The sequence below is a fragment of the Mytilus trossulus genome, chromosome 6 (assembly GCF_036588685.1).
Source record: "Mytilus trossulus isolate FHL-02 chromosome 6, PNRI_Mtr1.1.1.hap1, whole genome shotgun sequence".
In the NCBI taxonomy this organism is placed as follows: Eukaryota; Metazoa; Mollusca; class Bivalvia; order Mytilida; family Mytilidae; genus Mytilus; species Mytilus trossulus.
The window spans coordinates 36,273,493-36,289,347 of NC_086378.1; the positions used below are offsets into that span (position 1 = coordinate 36,273,493).

The window sequence follows — 15,855 nt, forward strand, 5'->3', positions numbered from 1 at the left end:
TCTGTCTGTCTGTCGGGTGGTCTGTCTGTCTGTCTGTCTGTCTGTCTGTCTGTCTGATTGGTGGTCTAGTATGGTTGTCTTGTCTGTCTGTCTGTGTGTCTGGTGATCTTGTCTATCTGTCAGTTTATCTGGTGTTCTTGTCCGTCTGTCTGTTTATCTGGTGTGTCTGTCTGTCTGATGTTCTTGTCTGTCTGTCTGTCTGTTTAATGGTCTTTTCTGTCTATCTGTTGGTCTGGTCTGGTTGGCTGTCTGTCTGGTTATCTTATCTGGCTGGCTGTCTGTCTGTGTCTGTTTGGTGGTCTTGTTTGTGTGTCTGTCTGGTGGTGTTTTTATGTGTCTGTCTGGTGGTTTTGTTTGTGTGACTGTCTGGTGGTCGGTCTGTCGGTCTGTCGGTCTGTCTCTGTTTGGTGGTCTTGTTTGTATGTCTGTCTGGTGGTGTTTTTATGTGTCTGTCTGGTGATTTTGTTTGTGTGACTGTCTGGTGGTCGGTCTGTCTCTCTGGTGGTCTTGTCGGTTGGATGGTCTTATCAGTCTGTATATCTGTCTTTCTGATGGTATTGTCTGGCTGTCAAATGTCCATGATTAAATCCAGATCAAGTTCGAATTTGTTTGGGTCTTATGAGTTTGATCGTGTAATTCTTTATATGCTGGATACTATCAACGCTAGCCTGTGTTCACACTTGTTTCATTCGATATTTCATAAAAGTATTTGCAAGAGGTTCTTCCCAAAAAATAAACTTCGTTATTTATGTGTTCAACCTTACTGTGTATACTCGTTTAAAGAGATGTTTGGTACAATATGGTCAGGAGATAGCCACTCAGATGTTCCGTTAATTTTCTTTCTAATGTTAACATCATAGAAGGAAAGAACAATCTTTTTATTTGTTTAAAAAATTTGTGCGGAGGTGCGTTTTATTTCGTACAGACAATTTGATGAAGTATATATAAAGCAATAAAGAATAAAACTTTTTAAAAAATCCTTTGTTGAACCACAAAAGATGAATGGTAGATATGTAACAATATTAACAATCAGATAGCTAACTACAAGGGGGAGTAATGTTGATTTTAAGCAACTATTGGTTACCGTATGACCTTCATTATTGAGCTTTAGTCCAGACCCAGGGCTCAATTTCAGATTGCCTTAATTATGTACTGACGACAATTAACAAACATGAACTATCTTGATATAAAATATACGACACATGTATATGTTGACGTGAAGTTTTGTATCAACCATAAATATTTATCTTTAGATTTTTTTATAATTTCACACATGTTGATTCTGACTTGACTATAAGGTATATCTGAAGGGTTTTTCGTAGAAAAAAAAACGCTTCAAAATACTAGTTAAGATAACTATATGTCAAACACAACTTTAAATTAGAGATACAACCTATTTTGGTGTAAATATCGTGGATAGACGGTCAACATAGTGAGATGATATTTGTATTTTGAGCTCTTTCTTTCAATTATAATAATATAATGATAACATGCTTTGACTTAATAATTAACCCTTGGTATTTTAAACAAAGTATAACAGATGTATAGCAGTGTCTCCAGTTATTGAATCCTAAACTGGATATCAACTCTTTATAAAGATTGATCTTCATTTGCTTCCATTTATTACGATTATTTTTTCTTGCGATTTAATGGTCAATAATTTTAAGTTACCGGAATCACTAAATACTAAAAAAATCAAAACTGCTTTTTCAAGTTTAAGACGTGTATGTTAGCGCAAAGATCGACTAATTGTGCACTGACGAAATCTCTTTTTTTGGAAAGGGAATTACAACGAGAAAGCAAACATGTGCGAACCAAACACAAATATTATAAGCAGCAACAAAGTCCAGCTTTGAGTAGCATATGACCGAGCATAAATTATGGCGGTGGACAAACATGTTTATATACCTACTCAAAGTTCTCTCCTATGTTTAGAAAGCGATGCAACAGCAGTCGGTAAAAATCAGTTTAAAAAGACAGTTGCAACAATTCACAATAAATAACTCGTAAGAAATAGTCTAAGCTAGGACATAGATTAACAATCTGATATATTAAAGCCCGGAATGACGAAATATAAGAAAATGAAAGACGAAAACACCAGACCATAAAGCAGAATTCAGCCGATTAATGACATTGGGCTGTATCTGTTTTTTGATCGGTTTGTTTCTATCAAACACAAAAGTACAGTATCAACCAACAAAAGATTGTTTAATGTCCAATGTAGTCATGATTCCCTAACTGAAAATAAACGTATTCCACTAATTTTGTCTTAATTCAAATATCCTAATTAGATAAAGGAAAAATATGAAGAAAAGGCGAAATTATGGCTGAATGCATTTTGGAAAAAGGGAGATAATTCAATCTAAAATATAGTCTTAATTGTGAATTCTTACGTATACTTAATGTATGACGTTATTAAAGTCAGATATCGAGAATTCTCTAATAAGACTCATCAGTGACGCTCAGATCAAAATAGTTATAAAGCCAAGAAAATACAAAGTTGAAGAGCATTGAGGACCCAAAATTCTAAACAAATTGTGCCAAATACGGCTAACAGTCCAGGCGATTATTTATTCGTGTAATATTATTTAGATGGGTAATATTACTTAAACAAGTATAAAGTCTACGTCCGGTCGGAATGGGAACGTTATCACCGAAAGGTGTCACAGTCTCCTAACGTTAAAGAACCTTTGCAAGAACTCTTTGACGGATGTAACAAAGTTATGACGGATGAAGTTTTTCATTCCTGGAAAACTATGTCAAAACTCAGACATCCATTTTATTTTGAGGAAGTCATTTCTACATCTATATGGCATAACGAACATATCAAAATTGATAATGTCAGCGTTTACTATAAAAATTGGGCATACCATGGGGTATGGACTGTAAATGACCTGTTAGATGAACATGGAAATATATTAACATATCAAAATTTTGAAATAATGTATAATTTTAAACCTATGTTTCTTCAGTTTTATGGACTTATATTAGCACTAAAAAAGTGGCTACAAGATATTGGAATCAACACTGAAAGAGAAAAAAAACATCAGGCTATTATACCTTTTAATATTAATATTTTCTTCAAGTCCGAAAAGGGCTCAAAGGACATGTATACTATTTTAAATCAAGGAATCTTACCTACAGATTTTGTAGCAGAAAAAAATGGGAAGGTATTCTTAACAAAGTTGTAGAAAATTGGAAAAAAATACACTTGTGTGTTACCAAGGTTTCAAAAAACACTAGGTTATGTTGGTTTCAATATAGAATTATTCATTATATTTTAGGGACAAATGCTTTACGTTTTAAAATGAAGCTTGTTAGTTGTAATTTGTGTACATTTTGCAAGGAAGAGCCTGAAACTATAGAACATTTACTTTGGGGTTGTCATATTGTAGCCGACATTTGGCACAATCTAAATTCATGGATTTTCGATAAGGTTCTTATCGAAATTCCACTTAATTTGAAAATTGTCATTTTTGGCCTCTATGAAAATTGTAAATTGAACTTTATTAAAAATAAAGTTATCTTACTGACGAAGTGCTTTATTTACAGATGTAAGATGCAAGATATAAAACCTAATATAAAAGGTCTTCAAAACTACATAAAAGAAAACTTGATTTTAGAGAAACATATTTCTTCAAATTACTAAAGTGTGGAAGAACACAACTTGTACTGGAACCCCTGGGCTAATGTCATTAATTAAATTTAACATGTATGTATATGAGCATTTAAAATTATCTGTATACTGTTATACCATACCATATGTATGCTCATATATATTTCCTGCACTACTATTATACTATATTATGATAATGTTATTACTATACTTAATCCATAGTTTTCTAAGTGTTAGTTCATAGAATGCTTATAATGCTTTTTCTATTTCATTTGCTTGCTTATTATGCCACAATATAAATATATGTTGATACTTGTAGATTCATGAAGAAAAATAATAAATTATAAAAAAAAAAAAAAGTTATGACTATTTTATATTTTCTTATAGTATTTGTTATGATTTATTTTATAACAATTGCATTATGAATTTATGTATTTGTATTTTCAAATTATCTAAACCTGTAGCGTTAACTATTGTTCAGTAAAATAGCTGAATTCTTGTTAGAGGTTTCCAGATTTGCTACGCATCAGGTACGGTTTGTACGTAACACAACCGTTGGTGCTGTTTTAGAGGTATCATTTAACGCATGAAATTATCTTATTCATCATGATGAAATTTAAAGAATTGATTTCCGTATCACCGAAAAACTAGCTTACTAGGTTCCAGCTATGTATAATCACCGAGTTTTATACATGTTTTATAAAATATGTAACACTTATGATATCGCTTGATATCAAGTCGAGTTATTATACTCCGCTGTAAAAAGAAATTTGGGGGTATACTGTTTAACCTCTGTTTGTCTGTCCGTCCAATAAATATTTTTCGTCGCATCTTTCTCAAGAACTACATTACAAGGATTTCTGAAATTTGGTTTTAGTGTTTATATGAGTCAGCTACATGTATACCTTGGATACGTTTTCAGATTCATCACTCAACAACTTCCTGTTTACCTTATACTTTTAGGGGACGGAGGTATCCTTAGTGAGCAGTCTATAGCTCACAGATTCACTTGTTTAATTTCAATATAATAACTAACGAGCCTTTGTCGTCGAACTTTAACATCAGACATTTTAAGACTATTTGGACCCTTCAGAATTTAATCAAATTTAACAAAAAGGAAGATTGTCCGGTGAATAGTGTGAGTATTTATTGTTTTTTATTGAAAAAATCATATACATGAATGTCCGTTGCCATAGACGTAACATCATCGTCTTAAACTGTTAAAGTTTGAAATTCATTAACGATTATGCCGTAATATCGTCTTATGATGTTGGATAATCCAATCACTGGTTGTGTTCAATATCGTAGCTTCGTAGCGCTACATTAACCTAGAGTTGCGTTCAATGTTACATAGATATTGATAGCAGCTACGTAGCTGCTACGATATTGAACTCAACCCTGGCCAAACACAATCATGCTATCTAGCGAATACAAAATGGCGTTGGGAAGGTTATTACTAATGATGCCATTTCGCTACCTACATAGCATATCGTTCAACATAGATCGATATCTAAGACATAGTGGCTATGCTAGCTGCTACTATATTGAACACAACCCTTGTATAAAAGTGACACCTATTAAACATCCACGTATTCGGATTCCAACATCAATCCGAATTCCGATAGCAATCAATCTTATTCGGAAGACTCCGTATACATACTATAAGTATTTTATTGTAACTATATTACAAAATATTGATCACATGATACTAGTATTACTAGACTTGCAATTGCTTATACAAATGAAAGAACCATTTCTTCGGCAATCGATTTCTATTTTTTTTATATGTTAACCTGCCTCATTACCACCGGAACATTACTCCTCGTATAATTTAAATTTGGCGCCATTTAAAGTTGTTATACTGTAACAGTAGCCTAATTTTAATGTTAATGTATGAAACATGACATCGTTCATGTATAACCGGCGTTTTAAATTTTCGACAATGTGTTTTCTTTGCAACGAGCTATTTAAAACCTTAATCGAATTATTTGGTAGATACGAATAATTTGTTTGGAAATTTTGTTGTATACTTGAGGAAAAAAAACTTGACAATAAACACAATTGAAAGAGTAAATGATATCTTAATCAAGATTATGCGATATATTAACGAGTCTGTTTAAAGTTAGGAACCCCTTCCGTTATTGTCTTTTTTTATCTCTGAAAAAATGCTTTTTGATGTAACATCTTTGTCTTTGTTTAATTCATTCAAGTAATTTTTAGATTAAGACTGGGTGCAATTTTGAGCTGAAGTTATTGTATTAACACTTAAGTTTATAATAAAATGTTTCTAGTCCTCTAAATTCCTTTTGACTTTTTGCACTTCTCCGTATCTCCTAATAATATCTTACATATACAGAAGTAGTTTTACTTTTAAAGTGACTTAGAGTGAACAATATGGTTATTAGAGAGGTATGACAATTACCAAAATCAATTTTTAACCACACTGGGATTAAAAAAAACCTAAGAATGAACATTAGCACACAGTACTATTTAAGAAAAATAAAGATTGAACAACACAATACAATTTTTACTTAAAAGTTGACGTAAATAACGTGCATCAAAAGGGTAAAATCATACCGTATCTTCTTATCTGTATAATAGAGACTATTTAGTAACTAACTATTGAAGTAACAAGCGGGGTTACTACATTGCTGTTAATGAGCCATCGGTAACCAGACAGTCAGCTGTAAATAAAACCAAGACTAATTATGTACCACAATTCCGTTTTTGGGAACCCCTGAACTTACCACACACGTGCGTATTTCGTTCTTGATTTTAATTATTATTCAATAGAATAGTTATCAAAGGTACTAGGATTATAATTTAGTACGTCTTCATAAGTCTCATCAGTGACACTCAGATCAAAATAGTTGAAAAGCCAAACAAGTACAAAGTTGAAGAGCATTGAGGGTCCAAAATTCCAAAAAGTTGTGCCAAATACGGCTAAGGTAATATATTATTAGTTTTTTGAAAGATTTGAAGTTTTGAAACAGGAAATTTATATAATTGACCACCATAATTGATATGCATGTCAACACCGAAGTGCTGACTACTTGGCTAGTGATACCCTCGGGGACGAAACGTCCACCAGCAGTAGCATATACATAGTTAATGCGAATACAAACAGGAAAGTTCTTATTGTGGTGTACCAAATTTTTGAGAAATGAAGTCATTTCCAAAATATACTTTAAAGAAGATCTAACTTATTATTGTGGTGTACCAAATATTCGAGAAATGAAGACATTTCCAAAATATACTGGAAAGGAGATCTAACTTCGTATATACCTCCTCTTCAACGGCATCACCAGAACAGTAGTTAGCAAGATTGATGACGTCATAATTTATAAGTAACCATTTTTAAAAACTGAGGATGTGCAATCCACGGGACAGATAACCGAAGATTAAAAGTGGTAAACCTTTCGAAATTTCAGGTCCTCAATACTCTTCAACTTCGAACTTGATTTGGTCTTTTTGCAGCGTCACGGACGAGTGTTTTATAGACGAAACGGTCGTCAGACGTGCAAAATTTTAAGCCAAGTATTAATGATCAGTTTAACTATTAGCTTCATTCATATAGCCTTTTTGTAGTTCATAACAGGCGTGTATTTTTCATCGATTCTATGACAGTTCGTAGGATCGAAAAAAATATACCACACGACTAACAATCCTCATCTTGCAACACCTCTCCAAAAACCAAAAAGAGAACTACTGGATTTGACAATTGGGAACAACTGCGACACGCCTTCATGGTCATCGTCATTATAAATCACATACTCTGCATGATGTCTCTTTTAATGACTTGCTGCCATTTATACAAAAAACCTTTAGTTATTAATCACATTCGCACGAAACTTTATTCATTACCCCTTTCAAAACTTCATTCTCTGTTCAATTTATGTTTGGAATCCACTGTTACAAACCCTCATGCAAACCAATACAAACTTACAGCTATCATTTCTGATATTGCAAGTCACAGACTTTTCAAACCAGTTTGCACTAGAAAAGATGAAAAAGAGAAAAGATTTTTTCTTAAACTTTGCATTGACAACAAAGGTCTCGATGGCGTCAACTTAGGCAATATCCTTCATCACAGACTAGTTAAGTCAAAAGTTCCTCCTTATTTCAAAGATCAGTCTGAACCAATCTGTTATTATACCTATACCAAACCAATTGCCACTGAAATTTTCAATTACAAACACGTTTTGCAGGATCTCAATTATGACGACTTCAAGTCATAACCTCCTGATTGATCTGACTCACTGACTTCACATATATTACGACTGGCCACGTTGTTACTGGTGACCTCAACCTTGTCAATAACACTTCTATGCGAAAGGTGTTATCCAAAGGTCCGTAATATCATGAGCCTAAATCCATTAATTGGAAATGCAACTTCAAAATATTGATGGATTCAGTGAAGGATTATGCAAGGCGATGGGCTAAACGTAAAAAGGATGACGCAGATACTCTTTCCATGTGGATTAAGGCTGTGATACAAATCAGAATTAAGAAATGGAATTGGTTTATTTTAAATAACCATGCTACGTCAATCCTCAAAGACCCAAATGTTGCAAAACACTTGTCCTACCTCCACGACAAATATGTTGTTGCAAATAAAGTCCCAAATAACAACGTTTTCTGTGTGTAAAACTCATTACATAAACTGCTTGATAAATGAATTAGATATGGTCAACTCACTTGGAAACTCAACATATATCTTCACGACACTTACCAAAGAGGAAATCCGGGATATTCATTGGTCTGTTCTATGTTCCTTTAGAATTTCAACTAAAGATGAGGAGCTGGATCTTCCATCCCTGTGTTGGATACCTAAACTACATAAGTGTCCTTACAAACAACGGTATATTGCTATGTCTTCCAAGTGCTCCTCAATACCTCTTTTTAAATTATTAACATTTATTTTATCAGCAATCAAAGTCGGGCTTCAAAGTAATTGTGAAACTGCCATTTTAGAGGTGGTGTGAATCAGATGTGGAGTCCAAAAAATACAAAAGAGCTTCAAGAGTACAAACAATCTAAGACGCTTTCATTTTGCAATTGTATTAAAACATTGACTTTTGTGCATTTTACACTAGTATTCCCAATTCCAAGCTACTAAATAGACAAATTGAAAGAGTTGCTATTTTTCTCTCTCATAAAAATTAATGGCCAACGTAGATACAAGTATCTTGTCTTAAGGAGGAATAAATCTTACATTGTAAAGGATCAAACTAATTCAAACAAAAATTCTCTGAAACTGGCATTATCAACATGCTTTATTTCTTGATTAACAACCTATTTGTTATCTTTGGAGGACGTGTTTTTTTCAACAGCCTGTCGGCATTCCAATGATAACCAAGTGTGCCCCTCTTCTTGCCGACCTTTTTCTTTATTATTAAGAGGCTGACGTCAAACAGAAAGTCAATAACAATCAAAACCAAGGAGTTAACAAAAGACTCATAAAACAAAAAAAAAACATTTACATCAACAGTTACAAATGATAAATAAGAAACAACACAATCTCAACTATAAACCGGGAGTGATATTAGGTGCTCAGGAAGGGTAAGCATTTTCTGCACCGTATACGGCACCCGTCGTGTTATTTCTTTGTTCAGTTCGGTAAAGATGGAAGGTTATCATGGCTGAGGAAAAATATCAGATATGATTTCTGACACACTTTTGTCATAATGGCCAATCAGCTCATGATGGCGACCGTAAAATTTCTTGAGTGATGACCTTCTTTTGTTTGATTCACAGCCATGTCTTATCAACTTTTGAGAAAGCAGTATTCCTCTTTCAACGTACTTTGTGTTAGCTCTAGAGTAAGGTATTAATTTTGACACATATACTCAATATGCTGGTGACGCTGGGATGTTGCTACACACAAATGGAACGTTTACTATAGGAAAAATTAAAATCATCGCGTTTGTAACCTACCATCAGTAGTCATTTCGAGAAAAAGGTCAAAATATGAAGCAGATTCATCTGTGTCGGTAGTATCATTAATTTCAAGTTCACTTCAAAGGATGAAAAATAAGAAGTTAGCAATATCCTTTAACTTTACTCTACGCTATACTGTGCATAAATGACAGTGCATCATAAGCCTCTAAAGGCTGGTTGGTATAAATATACATGTTAATTGACTGCTCTTGTTTAAAATTGTAATATATTGTATTTCATGTATATGTACCAATACAAGTTGTACTTTTAAAATAAAATATCTCCATCTATAGATGATTTTTTTCTCACTAAATAATTTAAAATTTGGTAGCTATGTTGAACGCATCTATCCAATCGAACAAGAGATAAAGGATACAACAAATGCAGTTAAGTCTGACTGTCTCTTGACTTGACATCTAGAAATTGACAATGAGGGTCGGTTGAAACAAAACTTTACGACAAACAAGATGATTTCAGCTTCCCAATGTGGAACTTTCCATTTCTATATAGCAACATTCCAGCAGCGCCTGCATACGGAGTATATATCTCCCAATTGATACGATATTTCCGGGCTATTATGCCCTATCATGATTTCATTGAGCTCAACAACACTCTTCAACTTTTTACTTGTTTGGCTTTATAAATATTTTGATATGAGCCTCACTGATGAGTCTTATGTAGACGAAACGCGCGTCTGGCGTACTAGATTATAATCCTAGTACCTTTGATAACTACTCACAAGAAAGCTCCTAAACCAAGAATTCCAAATGGTGAAGTTGAAATCATCGCTTCATAAATTTTACGGATGCCATCACGAGTTGGTTGACCATTATGGAATTACCGTTTCACAGATGATATCGATTATGTTTCTTATGTCGTAACTTCAATCCCCTTCCCTTTTCATGAATGTGACCTACAGAATTAGACTATTTACCGGATTTGTTATAACATGAGCAACACGACGGGTGCCACATGTGGAGCAGGATATGCTCACCCTCACGACGAACCTAAGATTCCCTCCAGTTTTAGAGGGGTTCGTGTTGCTCAGTCTTTAGCTATGTTGTTTCAAGTGTACTATCATTTGTCTGTTTGTCCTGTTTCAATATTTAGCCACGACGTTGTCAGTTTAACTGTCGATTTATGAGTTTGACTGTTCCTCTGATAACTTTCGTCTCTCTTTCAATGTATCATTTTCTTAAAATACTTTAACCAAATGACCAATAGTTCAGCTGTTCATTACAATATCTAAAAGATATAAAAAGAAAGAAGATATAAATCATAACATACTTAAACAGCAACCCAACGACAACAAAATAAACCTAGATCAGGAGACACTGGATTAAGGAATAACAAGTGTATCTATCTTCAATTTGAATTCGAAACTAAACACCACCTTGTTTTAAAAGTACTGTTTCGTTGGCGTATTCAAGATTTTTTTTCATAAAGTAAAAAGCTCAATTCTTAATTGCTAAATGGATGATACCTTTATCAAGTAAGATTTAACTTTCTTTTTTTAACGAAACAAATGACTTCATATCGCAATCCTATTTTGAAACTTAAATGTAAACGCAAGACAACTATCGGCATATACCAAATATTACAAAAAAATGTGTTGTATTGGGAATGATCTTCCAATGTTAGATGATTTTGGTAGTTTTGTGTGATGAAAATAGTATCTCACTAACATCAGTACAACATAGAAATCTGAATTAAAAAAGTGTGAGTTATGCTCGCTATTCATCTACGAGATAAAATTGCACGTCTCAAACCAAATAACATGCCAGTGTCGACACAAATCATACTTATAATCAATTCAATATATACCTTTTCAAAAGATCTAAAAACAAACTCAAGCTTCTAAATATACAATAATAGTGGTCTCATGGTAGATTTCGGGAGTTCTTGGGTTAAACAAACAATTCTTATTTCTGTGCACAAGGAAGAAGAGTAATGTGTCTTTATGCAGGACTTATAACAAGTTTGTTTATATTGTACTAAGCGTATCTGTCTTGTGCTAAGCTCGCTGCGGTTATATCTGTAAAAAAGTGCATGTAAAATAGGCCACCATACGTTTGTCAGTCATCAATCAATCCTCATTTGTGTTCTCCATCATTTGATTTTGTTCGTATGAGATGATACAATATTTTGATAATTTTCTTTTTTATTATGACTAAAACAAACACATGTGTAACTGAAGAATTTTATTTAATTCAAAGTATGATGACTCTTAACAAAAGAAATCTATATTTTAACATATTTATAATACACGTTTTATAAATAAATGTAACATAGTTATGTAGCACAAGGTTACCAATAAGACACATATTAGCTATATATCAGCGTTCGTACAATAAAACATATTTGGAAAGCCAAATTAAAAAAACACCCACACAGACAATTAAACCAACAGCAATCAACCAAACAAACAAAATGAGCATAAATTTAATAATCAACAGTGAGTAACATGTCATAATGAGAAAAACGTTACGCTACAATATATGCTCGTTATTATTCAATTTAGCATGGTAAAATTATCAACCTGAATAAATAGTTAGAAATGATAATTTTTAACTGAAATCTTGAAAAACCAAGATCACTTTTTTTCCCAGTGAATAACATCATCAAAGATACAAGGATTAAAATTTAGAGACTCATCGGTGACGCTCGAATAAAAAAAAAAAAAAATGCAAAAGGCCGAATAAAGTACAAAGTTGAAGAGAACTGTACACCTAAAATTTTGAATATATGTATTTATTTATTTATTTTTTTTTTTTTTTTGGGGGGGGGGAGTTCGAGATGTGTGTTTCAGTTCACAAAGTCAGGCAAAATTAAGCGATAAATTCTTTGGAAATGTTTTTACTTAACTCATGTACAACGGGGTTTTCTCTTTATAGTAAAAAAAACATATACAATGGCATTACATATGAAACAAAAAAAAACACCTCTTAATGGAATTCACAAATTACCACAGGACATACTTATAGTTATTGTATGTAATTATTTATAGCAATTAAAAATCATGTATGGTCTTTGATGATCTTCTTTATGTCCTATTTGTCGTTATCAAATGTAGTAATTGATCGCTTCTGGCGTGCGGTTCTTGTCCTTGGATCGATAAGGTGTTGCTTAAAATGTCTTGAAATTAACGGAGCAGGATTTGAGATAGTTAATCTCGATTCGGAGCTAGGCCTAAACGTAACTGATTGTGCCGCTAGTCCATTTCCAGCAGAAGCAACTATCGGTTGGTCATTTATGTAAGGACTATCGATATTTCTGAAACAACCCATATCTATGAACTGTCTTTTTGTTCTAGGTTCGCAATGGCCAGTTCTTCTGTTACAAAACAAGTAACCATTGTAGGCTCCACCGCATCTATTGGCACATGTAGGTGCTGGGGCATAACGATATATACCGTTACGTTCTGTAAATATATTACTATAACCCCATTTATTGGTCCTTGGTGGATATAGATTATCCATTATTCTACTTGGGCGATGATAGTCGTTAGTTGTTTCTGGATAGTCCTCTTCTGTATTTATTCCAAGTCTCTGTTGTCTTTCTCTAAATAATTCCCAAAGATAATCAATATAACAGTGGTGCAAAAAGAATACAGGATCTTGAGGACTAGTCTCTAAACCGCCCATATGGCCATCTTCACCTCCAACCCATACATGAACACCGTCATGATGAGTTTCCAAATTGTCCTCCTCTGTTTCCGCTGTTGGTGTTAATATTTCTCTGTTATAACGTTTACTTAAAACGTTAACTATCGTATCTGGATTAATTAGAGAACTGTTTGCGCCTGGAATATCACGCCTTAAATATGTATCATTTGCAGGTGTTTTCCACATGGCAAATGGACCAGTATAGACTACACCTCTCCCATTTCCAAGAAATATTTCTGTCCACAGAACTGATGCAGATGGATCACTCATTCTAAAATCTATAGAAGAATCCCAGTATGGTAGAACAAAAGTACTTCTCTTTCTGATACAGGCCTCTTCAAAACTGAAGGGAAAGAAGAGCGTAAAATTATAACAAGTGAGGAACGTTTCATATATCATATTAAGTTGCTGAGATCTGTTAATTCACTTTCCAATTATTGAATTTTGATGAGATTAATACAATAATTTATTGGGTGTGATACCTACCGATGGTTATGGACGAGGTGCATATTATATAAATTTAGTGTCAATGAATAAGTGAATCAACTTATATCAAAGTCAACCTTTGTTTTATGAATTGAAATAAGTATTTAGATTTGTTCATACTGGGTTTGAAAATGATATCAATGTTGTTCAAATGTTTATTGTGTTGTATTTTCATTAAGTTGGTATTTATCGATCATCCAAATAAACTATTGTATGTACTGTTATTATGATATAGCTGCAGAAAATTCCGATTACAGTATGAAGGTGCACGTTATGTTATGCAAAACTCTCATGACTTTTCCGGCCGTGTTTAAAACATTTCACAACATATGATTCCCTATTCATTTAGTAAATGAGAAAATGATAACAAATTCTTTTATTCTTTTATTTCCGTTTTTGGAAAATGATGTTTGTCTTCTTTTGTTAATCTCTTTTTCTATGATATCTCTAGTTAATCAAATAGACAGAACGTTTACATTTTTTTTATTAGAATATGTAATATTCTAATTGATTTAAATCAATGTAGCAAAATTTTACCATATTCAAAGACTTGAATATAAACATTTAAGGAAAATGACGTAACAGCAGATCCTTAAATTCTTCAAACGGATGTACGAAAAATTTTACAGAAAAATTGATCGACCACAAAAAAATTGATTCACAAATAGGACGTTTTATTCATAAAGTTTAGATACGGTTGTATCATCCTATCTTTCTTGTAAACTAAAGTCAATTTTGTGTATGCTCTTTGTACTTACATCAGGAGATAGTATCTGTGCCAGCCAGTAAAGTTTGGACCTCCATGAGCAGAGGTTAGAGCTGAAGTTTGGTGCATTAGGGCAAGGAAATCATATTGATTTGGGATCGCTGACTGCAAAGTAAAAATATGCACAATATAAAACGATATAGAATAACTTAAAATGCTTTTAGATAAACGACATATACTTTAGTTAGGTCAACAGATGCAAATATCATTAAATGTACATACATTCAAATCATAGAAATAAATTATGCATATGATTTCTATGATATATTATCAAAAACAAATGTTTTGACATTCGTGCGTAGAAGAACGTGTTTCTTGATAATTTCCTCGAATACATTCATGACCAAAGTATTGATGAATTTGATAGCACCGTTCCCTCAAATAAAAAAACAAAACCACACAGCATTAACCATGCTACTTAATGTAATAAAGGGTGGTTGTCTTTAATGTGAGAACAATTTCAAGTGAACAAAAACCTGACATGTAACTATAGCAAGTCAGGAATATGACAGTTGTTATCCATTCGTTTGATGCGTTTTTTGATTTTGCCTTTTGATTTTTGATTTTCTTTTTTTACTTTTCCTCGGAGTTTAGTATTTTTGTGTTTTTAGTTTTACTTATTCAACGAGTTATACACTGCTATATTGTATGAGAAGGTGTGAAAAATTCTAATTCACATAAAAAAACTAAAACAAAACTATGAAGGCGGCAACCAACGACAACAACAGGTTTCTGACTTGGACACTCACACACGAGAAGGTTGGCAATCATAAAATGTCCAATTTTACAGATTGATATCTATCACTATAACGTTAAAAACATCGTGTTGTTTTTCTTGTTATTGTCCCGAATAATAGCAAAAACATTTAGAACAGGCGAACAGTCGTTTTTATTAGAGCTAACGATGAATGCATGTGATGCTATCAACATGGATACCGGAAACGTATCTCAAATCTTACCTTATCATTCTTCAGCGCATTTATGGCATCGAAGAATACTTGTCTTTCCTGGTCTGTTAATGTCCTTATTTCTTTTCTCACTCGTCGTCTGTCCACTGAAGGTATCGGCCTTCGAAATCTATTATTATATCTATTATATGTGTTATATGTATTATATCTTGTTTGTCTTTTTAATCTGTGATGCACACTTCGACCAAGCGAGTCTACCCAGTCTAATGAATTCTTGTCCACTAATGTGTGTTGTTTTGAATTTCCAAACAGATGGAATAAGTATTTTTGTAAGCAGTTTGTCTGTTCGACCAAAGAGTTGGAATATATGTGTTGATTGTAACATTCTTGTAACATTGGTGGAACATGGTCCTCTACAACCAGAGACAGGGCTAACACTGGTAATGATGCAAAAATGATCAGTATTTTCCTCAT

The 15,855-nt window shown here is 33.2% G+C and overlaps 1 protein-coding gene across 1 annotated transcript; it reads right to left on the reverse strand.

Annotated features, from left to right (window-relative positions):
- Positions 1 to 262: 262 nt before the first annotated feature.
- LOC134722692 (tyrosinase-like protein) lies at positions 263 to 15,855 on the reverse strand. The gene is made up of 4 exons (XM_063586313.1): positions 15,433 to 15,855; positions 14,466 to 14,578; positions 12,757 to 13,564; positions 263 to 565 (listed from the first exon to the last, which is right to left on the reverse strand). Exons 1-4 carry the CDS (start codon positions 15,853 to 15,855, stop codon positions 263 to 265), a joined length of 1,647 nt encoding a protein of 548 aa, XP_063442383.1.

Excerpts from the sequence above, each read along its gene's own strand:
- LOC134722692 (XM_063586313.1), bottom strand. The coding sequence starts at position 15,855 with ATGAGGAAAATACTGATCATTTTTGCATCATTACCAGTGTTAGCCCTG. Across the intron at positions 13,565-14,465 it reads CACAGATACTATCTCCTGAT|TTTTGAAGAGGCCTGTATCA; the intron begins GTAAGTACAAAG and ends CTTTCCCTTCAG. Across the intron at positions 566-12,756 it reads ATGGACTAGCGGCACAATCA|CCAGACAATACCATCAGAAA; the intron begins GTTACGTTTAGG and ends GACATTTGACAG.